Source organism: Pseudonaja textilis, chromosome 5 (assembly GCF_049901715.1).
Source record: "Pseudonaja textilis isolate UNSWEBS1 chromosome 5, rPseTex1.2, whole genome shotgun sequence".
In the NCBI taxonomy this organism is placed as follows: domain Eukaryota; kingdom Metazoa; phylum Chordata; class Lepidosauria; order Squamata; family Elapidae; genus Pseudonaja; species Pseudonaja textilis.
This window is the reverse complement of record NC_141994.1, coordinates 30,614,757-30,633,681: the sequence shown is the minus strand read 5'-3', so window position 1 is coordinate 30,633,681 and position 18,925 is coordinate 30,614,757. Positions and strand designations below refer to the sequence as shown.

The window sequence follows — 18,925 nt, the reverse complement described above, 5'->3', positions numbered from 1 at the left end:
AACCTCTAAAAAGCTCCTTTTCCTGTTATTTCAGAGCAACATACAGCAGCTAATAATGAGATTTTTGGAACCGGATTTCAGTAAACAGACCCAGGTTCCTCATTCTGTTTTATACTGCAAAATGAACACCAGATAAAAATCTCTTCATGCTTCTGAATAAAACAATCATTTCACTACAAGTGTGAATAGAAATAGTAAAGCAAGAAAACTGCTTAAAACCCTTAGCTGCCAAAAGTACTTTAAAAAGTACATAGATACAAACATGACTTTGCTTAACTGGCAAGCTGACACATTAGGGAAAGCATTACACTGAATCTGACTTAAGGTTGGTTGGTTGTCAGGTATCCTTTATTTACTTATCTGGGAATAAGCCCCCTTAGTTTAAAGTTGAGTAATCCAGGGTTAGACCAAGTACATTTGTTGTAACAGCAAATACTGCAAACTGCTGAAAACTGTAATGCTGAAAACTATAATGATAAAAAAAGAACCAGATGTAAGAATGTCTTCCTACATTCACTGCTACTTACTAAAAATAATTAGTCACTCAGGATAAGTAAAAAATACAGTGTGTTAACATCTTTCTTAGCCTGATATAATTATGTAAAAAAAATTAGCAGTGGTAGAAAACTGAAAATGCAGATGCTTAAATATGTTAGGTTTTAGAATACAGATGACAAGCAGTAACAGCACTTTTCTTCTTAAAGGATGTCTATTAGTAAACCACTGGAAGTCTTGATAACATTTTTCGATGTGAATAAAGTTAAAAATTGCCCTTCAAATATTTGAGAATTCTTGACCAGTTTAGAATTAAACTTTCTAAAGTTCTTTCCTATTATCTATAAAGTGGCAAACATTTTTCATGCTGCAAGACAATTTTTAATGTGAAAAAAATTATGCCACTATGTAGTTCTACATTTTCAAAAAAACCAATTATTTTTGTATAATATGTACATAAGCAGTTTATCTCCATTATTTCCAATGAAAGAATTAAATTAATTAGAAATCCCTTTGGAAGCATAAAGCATAATAAAACCTACAATAATGGTCGCTGTAACAATTATACTAATGAAGTGCCAGTTGTTTTACATATTATCGTTTTTTAGACCCGCTGTTACCACTTGTAGGCTTACTAAAGCTCTTACTCATTTGTGGAAAATGTACAGTTGGGGTTCTTTCATTTGGGCCATACAATCCTAGATTTCTGGCTGCAGCTGATTTTCTGAGTGGCTTGACACTAGGGAAAGGACAAAAGACTTGTGGCTTAGGAGTGCAGGATTTTGCCACTATTCCACTGTCATTGGCTAAACTTGGCAACTCAGAATTGTGTGTTTCATCTTCAGAACCATCTCTACTATTCTGTGTAAGTTCCAAGGTTTCCAACTTCTGCTGGACCACTGATATATAGACACTGGAATCATTATCTTTATAAGTTGGTTCAGGAGACTGTCCATCTGTTGCAATGTTCCCATCACCTTCCATAGTTTTAGATTTATTTGCAGTTTCTTCTTTTGTATTAATACTGCTAGCTTTCCCACGGTCACTGTGCTCCTCTATTAGTCCTATTGTATCTCCGTAGCCCAGATGGCCTTTGGCTCGTGCTATGTTCTTTCGGTGTACCCTCATGTGAGTACGCCATGGAGAGTTTAGCTTTGCTTTAATATCTTCATGCGGACCTGATAATATATTTCCCCCAGTGTGGCTTGGAATATTATTTTTGGCAGACTTGCTGGTTTGTTTGATCTTTTTTCCTAGCAGAAGATGGTTGATTACTGGAGAATGATTCACCTGAGAAGGCATAAGACTGGTCACTGGACCTTTATCTGAAATAAAATAAATGTATTTTAAAGTATACTGTTGAAAGAGACATGGCAAATAGAAAGACCATTTTCTGATTGTGTTATAGACTCAAAAGTAAAGACTTGTAGGATTTGAAGAAGCGGAATGTTCATGAGCCTTGGTGGTGCAGCGGTTAGAGTGCAGTACTGCAGGCTACTTCTACTGACTGCTGGCTGCCTGAAATTTGGCAGTTCAAATCTCACCAGGCTCAAGGTTGACTCAGCCTTACATCCTTTCAAGGTGGGTAAAATGAGGACCCAGATTGTTGGGGGCAATATGCTGATTCTGTAAACCACTTAGAGAGGGCTGTAAAGCACTGTCAAGTGGTATATAAGTCTAAGTGCTATTGCTATTTCACTTATATTCCACAGCATTATTTTTAAAACCAAACCTGAGTCATCTGTCTTGCCCAAAAATTAAACACTGCATTATGAGTGGCTGCAGTTTTATTCACTGGAAAACAAAATGGCTGCAAAAAATAGAAAATACTATTTTTAGAGTAGAAAGTAATGATAATAATTTTAATTAAAATTTATAAAAATGAAAGGAAAGGTGTTATATATAGGACTCAGCATTTTCCACCCCCTCCTTTCTTCTCACTCTCTCCCTCCTCCCCCTCCCTCCCTCTCATTTGAAATAATAGGAGTGACTCTTCAGAATTTCCCTTGTCCTCCCACAAAATGCCATTCTCTTACGCACTGCTACTGCTGTCACCTATCCCAAAGTAAAGCCACATGAAAATACATTCTTCCTAGCAACACATTTTCATCCTCTTTTAACGACCCCATAATCCCTTGCGGAGTGGAGTCTGGAAACTGAATGGAGCTGAGTATTTACTGGCTGGATGCCCTTCCTGTCGCCGATATAGTGTTTTTCAGCAGATATATTCTCAGTGAGCCCAGAGAGAGAAATATCTGCCTCTACCTAGGATTGAACTCCCAGCCTCCTGATTGTGAGGTGAGAGCTCCATCTCTAGGTCACCCCACCATTCACATTTTTTCTAACAATGATGATCAGAATAGATATTAATGTGAAATCCAATATAAATGATCCAATAATTAATCTATGGATTAAGTTAGGCTTTTTAGTCAATGAATAAACACCACAATAATAATTTAAGTAATTATGTCTCCATTCCCACTTAGTTAACTAAATCATGCCAACAGGATGCTAGATAATTTTAACTCACATTTATAAAGCATAATCAAAAAGCCACGTCATAACTCATCTTATGCAATGAAGGTTGATTCATTTAATAAGGTATTCTCAAAGCACATCAAAATGTCAAAAATAATTAACATGTAGCTAAACTATGTAATTGGAAAAGATTAGTTAAAGGAAGATTTGGCAATCTTGGAAAATGAAATTTATATTTTGGTTTGACAATATAATTGTATTGCATTTTTCAAATTTTTGAAAAGATACTGCCCTGTGATATGCAAGACCAACCTATCCTGAACATCCATCCTTGAGGACAGAGAAGAGGCCACAGTGCAGGATACAGCATGAAAACACTTTCATTATTGCACCAGTACAAGTTATCGCAGGAGAGTACATGAAAATGCAGGCCTCCATTGTTAATCCCACAGACAGTACGACCATTAATTATATTGATTTATTCTAACTGAAGCAGCATGTAAGCCTGTGAAAAAATGTGTTTACCTATATATAAATCCTGTATATATAACCCTATATATACAGGATTTAGATCAAAATTCTTTCTACACGAAATCACCTTATTCTTGTAATACTTCAGTAGTTCAGGCTGCTGCTTAGTACCTAGTTAGGTGTTTAGAAATTTGTATTCCAAATCCAAGGATGCCAGAAGTGTTAGTGAAATCAGTACTAAAGACCCCTGGAGCCCAAAGAGCACAGATATCTTTAAATACCATTATTCAGCTGGTCCCTGGGATCTAAAACTATCCCAAGGTCATCATCTTCATAGCCTAACAAAAGAAAAACAAGGATTATGAACTCTTTTGTAAGTAGCTTTCCCATCGTTTCTCCTTCTTATACACTGTAAACTAAACTGAATACAACTGTGATTTGCTTCGTAATACAAATACAACTTGAATCATTCCTTCCAATTATTAATTACCTGCTGTGATGTACACATGATGAACCTGCTGTTGCTGTTTCTTTTTTATCCGAGAATACTGTCTTTTCAATGCATTGATGTCCGTGGTCATACGTTCCATCATCATGCTGTTAAAAGCTGCATGATATTCACTTCGACAAGCATTTATTGCACCAGGACTTAGTTCTGCAATGTTACTCGAGCCTAAACTGTGCTCTTGGTTTTGGTCTGGCAAAAACATTAGAAATATATCAGACAGGTCACGATACAGTGGAAGCTACCCCTGATAAGAGGGATAAGGAAGATACTGATTAAAAAAAAAACCCCAATTCCTTAATGAACTCCTAGTATCCAATCATCATATCATATGAATGTATGTGGGGATTTCCCAACCGAAGATCCATTTCTCTATTTAAAGCATTATTTTCAGTGTCTGTAAACTGTGATGGTCAGGCTGGCATCATAATCTCAACTGCAGGGCTGTGGTTTATATTTTTGTAGTCTTTGGGGGAGAGGCACCTCTTGCAATGCTTTCCGTGAATTTGCAAACAAAACCTCTATTACAGCCGAAAGCAATATGATATTTATGCAATATCAATAGAAATGAAGGCATGGTCAGAGATCTTGCTTCAGTTTTTCAATGTTCTCCTGCCAAGTTCCAATAGTGCAATGGCAAAGGATCTGGGAGACGTAAAAAGGAGGATTCAGGGGCCACAGTTTGATTTCTATATTGTCTAACCTTTGTCATAGAGGCTCAATGTCACTCACTCCCACCCAGTAACATGACCCCCTGGCCATGCCTACCCAACCACACAATCCTTCTCTCTCTTCCCCCCTTCCTCCCCCTCTCTATATCTCTGTTTCTCTCTCCCTCTCTCCCCCCTTCTCTCTGTCTGTCTCTGTCTCTCTCTCCCCATCTCTCTCTGTATCTCTCCCCCTCTCCCTATCTTCTCTCCTCTCTCCCCCTCTCCTCTCCTCCCCCCCGTAACTCTCTCTGTCTCTCTCTCCCCCGTATATATCTCTCTGTGTATCTCCCTTTCCCTGTCTCCCTATCTTCCCCTTTCTCTCCTCCTCTTTCTCTGTATCTGTGTGTGTGTGTGTGTTTGTGTCTCCCCCTCTCTCTGTTTCTGTGTGTGTGTGTGTGTGTCTATGTCTGTCTGTCTCTCTCTCTCTCTCTCTCTCTTTGAAAGCTGAGGCTAGGCCAAGCCAGAAAGCTCTTCTTAGGGCTTTTTGCTACTCCTTTTATTTCTTCTAAGGGCTTGCTGCTTTAGAAGTGAGGAAAATTCTCAGGGAAGACTCACACCTTGGTCAGCACTTGTTTACCCTCCTACCATCGGGTAGGAGATATAGAAGCATAGCCAGCCGCACCAACAGGCTGAAGAACAGTTTCTACCTGTGGGCTGTCAGACTTCTGAACGGAAAATAACTTCATGTCACCATAGCATGATAGACTTGCCGGGCCGGCACGCTGTGCAACAAGGTCACATAGTGTAATAAGATTGGGTCTGGGTTAGGGACTTCTGTCCACACTGTGAGTTGTGTATGTGGGGGTGCATGACGGGAGGCTCAGCCAATCTCATTGTACACAGGTTAATAAAGGTAATAATAATAGTAAGTAATAATAATTCTTTTAGGAAATCTAGCCCAGCAGAGGCTTCCTGCTGGGTGACCTCCTCCTCCTCTCGCAACTCCCTGACCAGCTGTGATGGGCCAGGAGTGTGTGCACACATGAGGAGACCCTCCTCAAAGAAGCAGCCGGGCTTGGCCAAAGCGCAGCAAAGGCGTGCACAGGGCGGGCAGGCGCTCGCTTAAGGAGAGTCTCCATATGCCTGCGTATCCTCTTGGCCTCACCACAGCTGGCCAGGGGGTCACGAGAGGAGAAGGAGGCAGAGGAGGAGGAGGTCAAAGGGAAGCTTCCACTCAAAGGGGAGCCTCCACCGCAGCTGGCGCTTGTTCCTCAGCCAGCACAAATTTCCAAGAAGAAATAAAAGAAGAAGCGAAGAGCCCCAAGGAGAGATTGCTGGCTTGGCCCAGCCACGGCTTTCCAAGAGAGAAAGAAGAGACGCAGAGATAGAGTGCGAGAGCGTGGGAGAGATACACACATACAGAGAGAGAGAGACATAGGGAGTGGTGGGGAAACTGGCTGACAAGTGTGCATCTTTGGAGAGGGTGCTCAGCCTTCTCTGAGCCTGACTCCTGGGGTGGGTGTGCGTGGGCCAGCTCCCTTTTCCCGTTGCCCTGAGCTGTGGCTGGATTCTACAAGTCCATTGACCTTTCTGTCGTCCTCTCCTCCGGGATCCCATTCCCACCCCGCCAGCCCTCATGTTAGCAAGGCTGGTGTCAGTCGCCGCCCAGTCAAGCCAGTGTCTCAGGGCGGAGAGCAGGTTGCATGTCTCCCCAAATGACCAAGGCCCAGCACCAAGGGCTGGAAGAAGCTCCAGCAAGAGTGAGGTGCCGGAGAATCAGCCCCGGCTGCTTCTCCATCCCCCACCGTCACCCTTACCTTCTCAGGCCAGGCAAGGGAGGGGAGAGTGAGGGGTGAGGCAGCCAGTGATGGGATAGGAAGCCGCAGTAGAGGGCCCAAAGAGCTGCATGTGGCTCTGGAGCTGCAGGTTGCTGACACCCAGGCTAGACATATCACGTCACTGTCTTAAAGGTCACACAACTGCAGTGACTTTTTATTTGCATGTTTATCATCTTAGATCAGACTGGGAGTAAGAACTGAAATATCACATCTGAGGAAATGAAATTAGTCTCAGCAACGAAGCCCCATATACCAGTTGAATCCACCATAAAATTATTGAAATTCCAGAAATTAATATTTACCTTTGAAATACTTTTGATACTTCTGTAGTTCTGGAGCCAAAAATCCAGTAAATGGTCCAAGGCATCCAATAACATTTGCTATGGAGTCTTCATCATCTATTTCATTCTCTTCATCACTGTCTTTTATTTTTCCCAGTTGGCTAAAAAACCAGGGCACACAGAATAATAATGTGAGCGATTCCTCAAGCTCATATAACTTTCATTACTTACAGCAAGAGACAGAAGATGCCTTACCTTGCAGTTGATTTTACTGTAGCAGGAAATGGTGTAATGTTGTATGTATATTTCTCCCTTAATTCAGATAGCTGAGGGAAGGGGAACTGGGCCATTGAATAAACCATCTATTAAAAAAGAGACGAAAGAAACTGAAGAAAACAATGCCTTTAAGGACACTTTCCATGCAAATTCAAATACAAGAGAATTCCCATAAATTTGCAAGATTAGGCAATGCCTTTTCCACATTTACCATAGCAAATAGGAAAAGCTTGATTTTTACTAACACAACAAACCTTGTCTGTAGGAACTACAAAGAATAATCCACAAGAAATATAACCAGTCAACTCCTGATATAACCACTGGAGATAACAGGAATGTTAGGGTGAAAATAATGAAAACGTTGTGAATGTATGTATTTCTTGTATTCAAAGGAATATACACCCAACTTTTTTTATCCTTTAAATGCATTTGTCCTCAATGCCTTGGAGTCTGAACTATATGATTTCAATTTTAAAGAAATAGTCTGTATCAACAGCAGCATATATATCATAGAAATACGTCTATTACTTACAGTATATATAAAGAAACTCTCTCTTTAATGGATTTCTCAATAACTCAACACTAACAAATATGATATGTCTCCTAGAGCAGGAAACAGGAAATATTGGGCTACGATGGAAATCTACATTTAAATTCCCATTAAATCATAAGACTCATTAAGTGACTTTGGGCCATGGTTTAGGCTTATGCAGTGAAATTACTGCATTGCATTATATTACAAGAATACTAACCTGTTGTGTCAAGTCAGGTTCTCATTTTTTCAGTACTTCTACAGTCAAAGTCAATAATAATAATAATAATAATAATAATAATAATAATAATAATAATAATAATACAAAGATAATAAAAAAAGTTTCTTCCAACATATAAATAACAAGAAAAAAATCAAGGAAACAGTCGGTCCACTAAAGAGAGAAGATGGCAGGGAAGTAACAGGCAACAGAGAGAAAGCAGAACTGCTTAACTCATTCTTTGCCTCTGTCTTCACGCAAAAAGAAATGATAACTCAACCCACCAAAAACATAACTGTAAAAGGCAGACCAGAAATAAAAGTTAAAATTAGCAAAAAAAATAGTAAGAGAACACCTTTCTGATCTTGATGAAACAAATCACCGGGGCCTGATGGATTACATCCCAGAGTTTTAAAGGAGCTGGCAGAAGTCATCTCAGAACCACTGCACAATCTTTCAAAAATCCTGGAGCTACCAGAGGACTGGAAAAGAGCTGATGTGGTTCCCATCTTCAAAAAAGGGGGAAAAAAAAACAGACCCAGGAAACTATAGACCAATCAGCCTAACATCAATACCTGGGAAGATACTGGAAAAGATAATAAAAAAAGAAATCTGCCAACATCTAGAAACAAGTAAGGTAATAACTAGCAGTCAGCCCGGGTTTGTTAAAAACAGACCATGCCAAACCAATCTCATTTCATTCTTCAACACAGTGACTAAATTAGTAGACCAGCAAAATACTGTGGACATAATATATTTAGATTTCAGCAAGGTATTCGACAAAGTAGACCACAACCTACTTCTTAGTAAGCTAGAAAAAAGTGGAATAGATAGCACCACCACTAAATGGACTCGCAACTGGCTGGCAAACTGTACCCAATGAGTAGTCCTTAATGGGTCTAAATCTACATGGAGGGAAGTAAGCAGTGGGTTGCCACAAGGTTCTGTCTTAGGCCCAGTACTCTTCAATATCCATTAACGACTTAGATAAGGGAATAGATGGGGAACTTGCCAAAATTGCAGATGACACTAAACTGGCAGGAAAAGCTCACACCCAAGAAGATAGGCTCAAGATCCAGATGGATCTTGACAGACTAGAACACTGGGCTATATCTAACAAAATGAAATTCAATGTAGAGAAAAGTAAAGTTCTACACTTGGGCAAGAAAAACCAAAAGTACACATATAGACTAGGTGAAACCAGGCTCAATAGCAGTAACTGTGTGAAGGATCTTGGAGTCTTAGTGGACAACCAGCTAAATATGAGCCAGCAGTGTGCAGCAGCAGCCAAAAAAACGAATGCAATCCTAAATTGTATTAACAGAGGGACACAATCAAGATCAAGGGGAGTATTAATACCACTCTATAAAACCTTAGTAAGACCACACCTAGAGTACTGCATCCAGTTTTGTTCACCACATTATAAAAAAGATGTTGAGACTCTAGAAAAAGTACAGAGAAGAGCAACCAGGATGATTAGGGGACAGGATGGAGGCGAAAACATACAATGAATGGTTGCAGGAACTGGGCTTGGCTAGTCTAGTAAAGAGAAAGACCAGGGGAGACATGATAGCGGTCTTCCAATATTTGAGGGGCTGCCACAGGGAGGAAGGGGTCAAGCTATTTTCTAAAGTGCCTGTAGGCCAGACAAGGAATAATGGATGGAAACTGAACAAGGAAAAATTTAACCTGGAAATAAGGAGAAACTTTCTGACAGTGAGAGCAATCAAGCAATGGAACAGCTTGGCCTTTGGAAGTTGTGGGAGCTCCATCACTTGAGACTTTCAGGAAGAGATTGGACTCCCATCTGTCAGAAATGGTGTAGGGCCTCCTGCTTGGGCGGGGGGTTGGACTAGATGACCTACAAGGTGCCTTCCAACTCTGATTATCTGTTAAAGTCATCCAATAAATAATCAAAACTACATACTTAGGACTGAAACACATTGATAGGGAACTTTTGGATATTATAAGTTAAGTTAATAAAGTCTCTATAGGATAGAGGGGGCAAACTATCCTTTAGATTTACAGTATTTTTTCAAAAACTCATTTTTGTCCTTTATTTTGGTTAGGTAATTTTTCATGCACAACCTTTCACATTTGTCTTTATAAAATAAATGTATATATACTGCTTGCTTTTAGATATTTTTATTAGAATATATGGTTTCCTTATTCTCAAATATTGTTCTAAATATAAACCCTTGCAAACTGAAATTATGGAATAACAAATGTTATAATTTTAAGAAATGAACAAAAGGCATAGAGTAAATAATGACAGATGAAATTTGGAAACATTTTGGGGAAAATATTTTTAAATAAATAAGATATTGATTGAAAACCTGTGGCTTAATATGCAAATTTGCTAGACCTCAAACAGTGTATCTTGCATGAAAGATGAGAAAAATCCCACATTGTACTGATAGTGGTGGGCAAACAATTCAGCAGCACAAAATCAACTAAAGTGTAAACAACTTCTCCCCCATGCACTGCAAGTCTAAATTCTGTGCATTAGTTTTATCATCTCTTCATTGTTATTGTACCCCTTCCTTTCCTGAGCAGGAGGAGTCCGAGAGAATCTGGAAATTATTTATTTCAGTAGTAACCTTTTTCTTGCAGTCTATTCCATAAATAAAAACAGTGACCATATCATTTCATTAGTGTTGTTGATCCCCAGACAGTGAATGGATTTTTTTAATCTCTCTCACACACAAACACACACCTTATTTTTGTTTCTAACTATTGTGAATTATTCTTCTGAAATGAAATACATAATTTTCACTTCCTCAACAATATCTTCAAAATAATGTAGACTTAGTTGTTAAGAGAAGAGGACTACCTTATATTAGATTAATTTTGTTCTGACAAATACCAGTGGGCTAAGAAATCTGGACTCCAATCCAGATTTGTCTTTTGGATGCTATTCAGTGCATTTTTTTTGAAGTCTAGTTCAGTGCTCACCACCCAGTGGACCTTGGACCACAGGTGGTCCACGATAAAATTTTGGTGATCCGCATTGAAATGTCACCCCTAAAACAATTAATCCAGGCTGCACGGGAACACAAGACTGCGCCACCCACATGGCCTGCGGGAACACAAGGCTTGCATTGCTTGCATTGCGAACAACACGAGGTAGTGAGGGGAGGGGGGGAAAGGGCGGAGGGGGAGAACTTGCCCCACTCGCCTCGCCTGGCCTCCAGGCTGCTCCCTTCCGCATCTTTCTTCTACTTTTGGCTGCACGCAAGGAAAACAGCAAAAGTCTTTCCTTCTCTCCCCCAAACTCCACCAGAAATGAGTCTTTGGGAAAAGCAAATGGGAAAATCCCCAAAAAAGTCTGCAAGAAAATCCCCACTCCATTTTCCTAGCAATCAAATCGTTCTTTATTTGCGATCACGGGATACCGTCTCTCTTTCTCTCTCTCACCCCGAGAGTGGAGCTGAAAAGCAGGTTAGTGAAGGAATGTGGCTGCCTTGGAGGGGGTGGGGGGGTGAGGGACGTGTGTGTGTGTGTGTGTGAGAGAGAGAGAGAGAGAGAGAGAGAACACATCACCACCAGCCCTCCGAGGTTAGATCCGATCTCTCTCTCTCCCTCAACGTCAGCAAGCCACTGTCAGTCAAAATTCATATTAGTGGTCTGCAGAATTTAAAATTATGAGTTTGGTGGTCCCTGAGGTCCAAAAGATTGGCAACCCCTGCTCTAGATTGGTAGCCATAAAAGATTGCATATTATGATTTTGCTCTAAAATGCAGTCCATAACTAACTGGAAAGCAGTTTAAGCTGACATTTTTCATGTATTTCTCATTATAGCAGTGCTTCTCAGACCTAGTTATTTTATGATTTGTTCCCAGGATTCCTTAGCCAAAAAAATTGCTATACAAACTAACATCTAAAACATTATCAAGGATAGAGCTAAATGGACAACCATTGTATATTTTTAAAAACATAATAATATTGTATTATTCATAAGATTTTTTTTGCTTTAAAATACTTGCCAAAGTTAGATAGAAAGCAAACATTACCCTAATGAATCCTGTTATTAATAATAGAACAATGTGCTATTAAGAGAGCACTATTAAGAATTTTACTTGAGCTTTAACTGTTACTAAACATATATAGCAAGTTGGATTTCATGTCAATCATTAGCCCAATTTTCTCACTGACTGATAAGACAATAGTCCCACTGGGATTGAAGCAATCTTTCTCAGCTTTACTTAGAAAAGTCAGAGATTGAGTCTTTGACTCTGTGACTTAATTAACTTTTAATATTTTTAACAGGATATATCAAGTTGGTTTAAATACAATCTAATTTCATATTTTCTTACTAACCTGCATGAGTTCATTGCTATCAATGAGTTTATCTTCCAGCATCTCCTGCGTTAATTTTCCCATGGTGCCATAGAAGTCATCTGCAGTTTCACAAGAATTGATCTGCCTGCATCACAACACAAATATTTCTGTTACTATATATGTTGTAATCCTATACTGTACATTATTTGCTTTATTAAGCTGTTTTTCTTGTTTCCTTAGGACTACATTTAAGGCTGGCTAGCCTAGGTAATGATGGCCTAAACAGGGAATTACAAAAATGTTGCTTCATCAAGGATAGCTTGAGATCAGTACCCTCAAATAATTATCATAATAAGGGCAGAGAATAAAGATATGGTGATATCCAGTTACACAAGGAAAAGGAAATTAAGCATTTAACAGCTTTTCTGCCTTCTGGAAATCTTTATCAGCAATCAACCATTGGAGAGGTCAGCCCTTCAAAGAACCTGATCTTTAGTCTCAGTAGTATCAGGTCAGTCCTATAAAGCAGATATCATCTATGATTTGACTGTATGTGAGAAACTACACTGGCCTGTGAAATAGATATCTAATTAGGGAAACAAGTATGCCGATATCGGCCACATCTGTTTTGGCTGAATATTCTGAAGCTGAGGAAGGAGAAAATGTGATTTTGCTGTGATTCATGAAAACAGTATGTACCTTAACAACTGTGACAAAACTGTATATTTCAGCATGAGCACCTTGATTTGGAATTGGGAATAAATTGAAGAATTTGTTAATTTATTGCTTGCGCTACAGTCTGAAAGAATCCCTAATTGACCAGTGGAAGTTGCATTTGATGTTTGAGGTTTTGGGTTTTGTCTAGAAGAATTTAGGAATTCATAGCAGCTATAATAAGTCTATCCCAGTTGATCACAAGTATGATAAATTATGTAGATTATATATTTTGACAATTTATTCTAATCAGGGGGATGTTTGGTTAGTGGGAAAGTCTCAAGTTTCTCTTTTGTCATGGATGGAACCCGTATGGATTAATGGCTATACTTTTACATCTGTAGAGGTACCTGAAACATTTATTGTACTCATTAGTTACCAAGACTTGGAACTGATTCTACTAATAATTTCTATTTCTCAGGTAGATTCCAGAGAGTGTAGCCTGGAAATAGTTGCTCCTTGAAAGCAGGAGGCATAATATGAAAATGGGTCAAAATAATCTCTTCTGATCTGCCTGATTTGAAAACTCACTGGTCTCATATTTAGAGCTTTATGCTGACACCCATATTACAGGTATATTTTTCTGAGGCAGGAAATATACCCTCATCAGGAAATAGAGTTGTTTCCGAGTGACTCTCTGCAATCAGTAATAGGTTGGGTGATGCATAACACTGAAATTGAATCCAGACAAGAAGGTGGTGCTCATTTGTAAGAGACAATCATTTTAATGAGGGGGCAGATCTGCTTGTTCTAAATGGGGGAACAAAAATATCAGAAGGAAGATGTATACATTTTTGGGAGTGCTTCTAGACTTATTTCTCTCAGTGGCCTCCTGGATTGAGGCAACAGTTAGGAGCGTTTTTAGCAGTTTAGATGCATCCCTTCCTGAAAGAAAATTATCTAAACATTAAACTTGCATAGATCAAGGCTTGACTGTATTCCAGGAGCAGGAACAATAAGACTTGGTATGGGTCTTTTTTTAAAGAACTTTTATATAAGTCAGCTGCAAGGGACTGGCTAATGAAATTCACTGCTTCAAGGTTTCAAACTCAATAGAAGTGAAGCTCATTGAAGACTGACTTCAAAGTAGTTTAATAATAATTGCATTAGCATTTCTCTTTAGCAATAATTTCTGCCTCCTGACTCCTTTTGCAGGGATTTTGAATCAGAAACCACCCAGAGTCATTGACTGAGATAGGCAGCTATAGAAATTGAATAAATAAATAAAATAAGATAAAAATATGAATGTTAGAAAAAGAGTTCTAACGCCTTTATATACTATAAAGCATTTTCTGGCAAACTTTTGCTTAGAATTATCTTTACAGACATTGAGAAAACATTGGTAAATATAGTTTTCAGTGTATCTGTCAAGAACAATAAAACTGTTTAATGTCTTTGTTGTAGAGCGATGGAAGGAAGAGGCAAGAGCCAGAGTGAACAACGAACAGGCTTTATTACAGGGAATAAAGGGTTGCCGCATCTGCCTTCTAACTAGCAGGTTAGCTGGCGACAACGGGCTGGCTCTGCTCGACAGCCGGCTTTTATAGCCGACTGTCAAACGGAGCCAGCCAATGGGAGCGGCTGGTGCTCCCGCTCAAACAGCAGACCTGGTTGGGGACTCCAACCAGTTCCAAAGACATAACACTCCTTTCCCCCAGCTGGGGACATGCGTAGTCCTTTAGGGAAGTCGGTTGTCTGCGCTGGCGACCAGAACGTCGTAACCCAGGTAAACTGCTGGCTGGCGCCAAGTCCTTGCCCCCGGGAAACGCCTCGGAGGTTGTTGGGGAATGGGCTTGGTCAGGTGTAGTGTTCTGCGAGTTCGGTAAGTCTCCCAGTTCGGGCTGACCTGGGCGAGTCGCTAGGTCCGGCTGGCAAACAGGTTCGCTTGGCTGTTGGTTCGGTGACTCTGGTTGGGAACTCGGGTCCTCCAGCAAACTCTCCTGGTCGACGGGGTAGACCGGGTCCCGCAGGGAGCTTCCGTCTGAGCAGATTGGCACCGGCAGGGAGCCCCTGGTGCTGGAAGGTCGGGCTGGGCCAGTAACGGTTGCACCTCTCCATCGCCTTCTGAGTTGGTCCACGTGTCTCCGCCACAAGCGTCCATCTTCCAGGAGGACCCTGTAGGATCTCGGACCTGTGACCGATACGACTTGACCAGGTACCCACAAAGGATCCCCTGCATAATTCCTGGCGTACACCAGGTCATGCAGGACAAAGTCCCTGACCAGACTGTCAGACCCTAAAGGGGCGTCTGGGCAGTAGTGGGGGTGCAACCTGTCCAGGGTGGTCCTAAGGCGTCTCCCCATCAAGAGTTCGGCAGGGGATTTATTAGTAGTGGTGCATGGCGTCGTATGTTGGCTCAGAAGGTAACGTGACAGTTTAGAGTGCCAGTTTTCCTGGCCGAACCTGGCGAGTGCCTCCTTGGCTGACCTGACTGCCCTCTCAGCCATCCCGTTGCTAGTGGGGTGAAAGGGAGCTGTAAGGATGTGTCGGATGCCCAAGTTAGCAACGTACATACTGAACTCACATGACGTGAACTGCGGGCCATTGTCAGACACCAGCGTGTCAGGGAGTCCATGGGTAGCAAATAAGCGGGTCAGAGCCTTAACTATCGCTTGGGTGGTAGTCGAGGGTAGCAGGGCCAGGTCTATCCACTTGGAGTAGGAGTCCACAACCACCAAGAAGGTCCTGCCATGCACCGGTCCAGCCAGGTCGATGTGCAGGCGGGACCAAGGGGCACTAGCACTCTCCCACCTGGTGGGCGTGGCAGCTGGTGGGGCAGCCCTGGTTTCTTGGCAAGGTTGGCATGAGCTTACCCAGCTGGCGATTTGGGCATCCATGCCGGGCCACCAGACGTAGCTGCGGGCCAGAGCCTTCATCCTTACGATGCCCGGGTGGCCCTCGTGAAGCACCTTCAGGATGGGTACACGAAGAGTGGCTGGGATGACTACCCTTGTACCCCACAACAGACATCCCTGTAGCTTCGATAGTTCCTGCTGACGGGTTTTAAAAGGAGCAAAGTCAACGGTACCTTGAGTTTCCGGTTACCCGCTTCCCACCCAGTCCAGAACCTAGGCAATTATCTTGTCTTTTTTTGAGTGCGCAGCAATGTCCTCGGCTGTAACTGGTAATTTAAGTTCATTAACTTCAAAAATGGCGTGAACCGGTGCTGGGTCTTCGACTGGGACTGGTAGGGGGCAGCGACTAAGGGCATCGGCGTGACTCAAGTTTTTGCCAGGTCGATGCACCAACTTGAATGAGTAAGCGGCCAGGAACAAAGTCCATCTGGTCATTCTAGGTGATAGTACCTGCGGGGTTTGCTTATCCCCTGATAAGAGTCCCAGGAGAGGTTTATGGTCAGTTACAAGTTCAAAATGGTGCCCGAAAAAAAATTCGTGAAACTTTTTAACTGCAGCCACCGCAGCCAGGGCCTCTTTATCTATTTGACTGTAGTTCCTTTCTGCCGTAGAGAAGGTCCTAGAGAAGAAGGCAATTGGCGCCTCGGAACTGTTGGGAAGTCTGTGGCTTAGGACAGCCCCAATCCCAAAAGGGGATGCATCAGCAGCTAGGACCAGGGGGAGTCGTTGATCAAATTGAATTAAAACTGCATCCGATGTAAGTAAGGATTTGACTGACTTGAAAGCATGGGCTTCTTTGGGTCCCCAATGCCAGGGGGATTCTTTGTCTAACAGCCTGTGTAAGGGTTCAGCGATAGATGCTTTGTGCGGGAGAAATGAGGCGTAAAAGTTTAGTAGCCCCAGAAAAGCTTGGAGCTCCGTCTTGTTAGTTGGTGTGGGTGCCTCATGGATGGCCTTTACTTTGGATTCGATTGGGTGGATGCCAGAGGCGTCTATCCTATATCCCAGAAAGTCCACTTGCCTAGTGGCGATGGCGCACTTCTCCCTTTTAAGTTTGAGGCCATGCTGCCTAAACTTCTCTAGAACCGCTCTGACCCTCTGTATGAGCTGAGGTCTGTCAATTGCTGATACTAAGATGTCATCGAAATAAGGGACAACCCCTGGGAGGCCTTGGAGAATCTTTTCCATGAGTGATTGGAATATACCCAGGGCTACACTTACACCGAATTGGAGGCGTTTACACTTGAATGCCCCTCTATGTGTGACTATGGTTTGTAATTCAGCTGTCTGATCATCAACAGGGAACTGTTGGTATGCCTGGGACATATCTAACTTGGCGAAAATGGTGCCGGGTTCGAAGGTGTGTAACAGGTGCTGAATAACAGGGACAGGGTATGCGCTGACCTGCAGGTAACGGTTGAGGGTGGTTTTATAGTCTGCGCAGATTCTTAAACTGCCATCTTTCTTGAGTGGGGTGACTATGGGGGTCTCCCATTTGGCAAAATCAGTTGGTTCTAACACCCCTTGCTTTAGTAGCTTATCTAGTTCTGCGTCTAACTTGGGACGGATGGCGAAAGGCACCCTACGTGGCTTAAGGCGCAGAGGAATTGCCTGGGGGTCCACAGAGAAGGAGATGGGGGTGCCAGAATAGCAACCCAGCTCGCTGCTAAACACATCAGAGTAATCTGAAAATAGTGCATCTACGTCAGAAGTTGAGACAGCATGGATCTCAGTTACACTAAGGCCGAGGGAGGGGAACCAATCTAGCCCCAACAGACTGGGGAGGGCACCATTAACAACCACTAAAGGCAAATGGCCTTTAAAGGCTTGGAATTGAACTAAAAACTTGCCTTTCCCGAGGACAGGGATGTTCTTGCCCTGGTAGTCCCGCAGTGTCAGGTGGCATCTCTGTAGCTGCTTCTTCGACAGTCTGGGCTGGATCTTCTTTAGGGTATCCCAGGAGATGATTGAAAGTGCCGATCCCGTGTCTACCTCCATCCTGCAGGGTTTACCTTCTAAAGAAATAGCAATTTTGATTTTATTGGGAGTCTGGGAAGTATGGTTAGCGTGGTAGCAGGTATAGCAGTCCTCTACTTGCCTTTGGGAATTAGAAGGTGGTGGAGGTCTCTGAGGCAAGGTACGCCCTGCTAGGCAGACTCTAGCGAGGTGACCCTTCTTTTGGCAATTTAGGCAGATGGCGTTCTTAAACCTGCAGGATGCCCTAGAGTGGGAGCCTCCGCAGGTTAGGCAAATGGAAGGTTGTTTGGGGGCGAAGTTGTTTCTCTGCCCCGCTCCTACCTGTGAAGGCTTCTGTTGCTTAAGACGGTTAATGTCTGATGAGTCTGTGGGGTCTTCATCACTGAGCACTTCCTCTGAATGGATGGTGGAACTGCTGGGCTTTAACGGAGTACCTTGAATTTCAGCTGCTGATTGGGCAGAGAGCTCAGCAGCTTGGGCTTCCTCTATGGCAAGAGCTAGGTTCAAGTCCTTTTTTGCTAGCAAACGTCTTTGGAGCCTCAGGTCCCTGACCCCACAGACGATCTGGTCCAATAACATGTCTTCTAGGTAGTCTTTGAACCCACACTGCAAGGCAGCTGTCCTCAGAGCTGCCATATACTCGTTGATTGACTCACCCTCTGCCTGTTTTCTAATTCTGAAGGCGAATCTCCTGGCTATCTGAGATGGCTTTGGCGAGTAGTGGTTGGAGAGGATTTCTTGGAGTTCATCCCACGGTACGCTTCTGATAGCGCGAGGGGCGACTAGTGCTGTAGCGGTGTCAAAAACTGCAGCCCCACAATAGCTGAGGAAGTAGGATTTCTTCCTGTGTTCAGCGGCGTCTGCTAAACCGATGGCATCAAGGAAATGGCTGAAACGATTTTTGTATGAGTCCCACGTTTCCTCGGTTGGCTTGAATGGTGGGAATGCTGGATTAGCGTTCATTTTGAAGATGCAGGGTTCGTCTTCTTCAGTCGTATTTAAATTGCGCTCTTAGAAGAGCGTAGGCGGTGACTGTCTCTCTAGGCTACGGAGGCTCTTTGAATTTCGCGCTCTTTGTGAGCGCCGGCGGCTGTGGCTACAGCGCCCGTGGCTTCGCTTTCAGTGACTACAGCTCAAAAGCTATGGAGGCTTTTTTAAATTTCGCGCTCTTTGTGAGCGTTGGCGGCTGCTGCTTCAGCGCCCGTGGCTTCGCTCTTCAGTGACCACAGCTCTTTTGAAAAACACGTCTGGCTAGCCTTCGATCACATCCCACCCTCGTCGCCAGTGTTGTAGAGCGATGGAAGGAAGAGGCAAGAGCCAGAGTGAACAACGAACAGGCTTTATTACAGGGA

At 42.5% G+C, this 18,925-nt stretch overlaps 1 protein-coding gene across 4 annotated transcripts in view; it reads right to left on the bottom strand.

Annotated features, from left to right (window-relative positions):
* Positions 1-320: 320 nt before the first annotated feature.
* The window catches only part of TBC1D30 (TBC1 domain family member 30), a 52,465-nt gene continuing 33,860 nt past the window's right edge, over positions 321-18,925 (bottom strand). For 2 of the 4 annotated variants that reach the window (XM_026700065.2, XM_026700078.2), the window contains 6 exons: positions 12,067-12,172; positions 6,974-7,080; positions 6,740-6,879; positions 3,935-4,141; positions 3,726-3,782; positions 321-1,820 (listed from right to left, as the gene is read on the bottom strand). In XM_026700065.2, the coding sequence (XP_026555850.1) occupies positions 1,090-1,820; positions 3,726-3,782; positions 3,935-4,141; positions 6,740-6,879; positions 6,974-7,080; positions 12,067-12,172 (1,348 nt within the window). In that variant the 3' untranslated portion in view covers positions 321-1,089. The remainder of the gene's footprint in view (positions 1,821-3,725; positions 3,783-3,934; positions 4,142-6,739; positions 6,880-6,973; positions 7,081-12,066; positions 12,173-18,925) is intronic. The other 2 variants (XM_026700072.2, XM_026700086.2) reach the window with 1 other exon arrangement.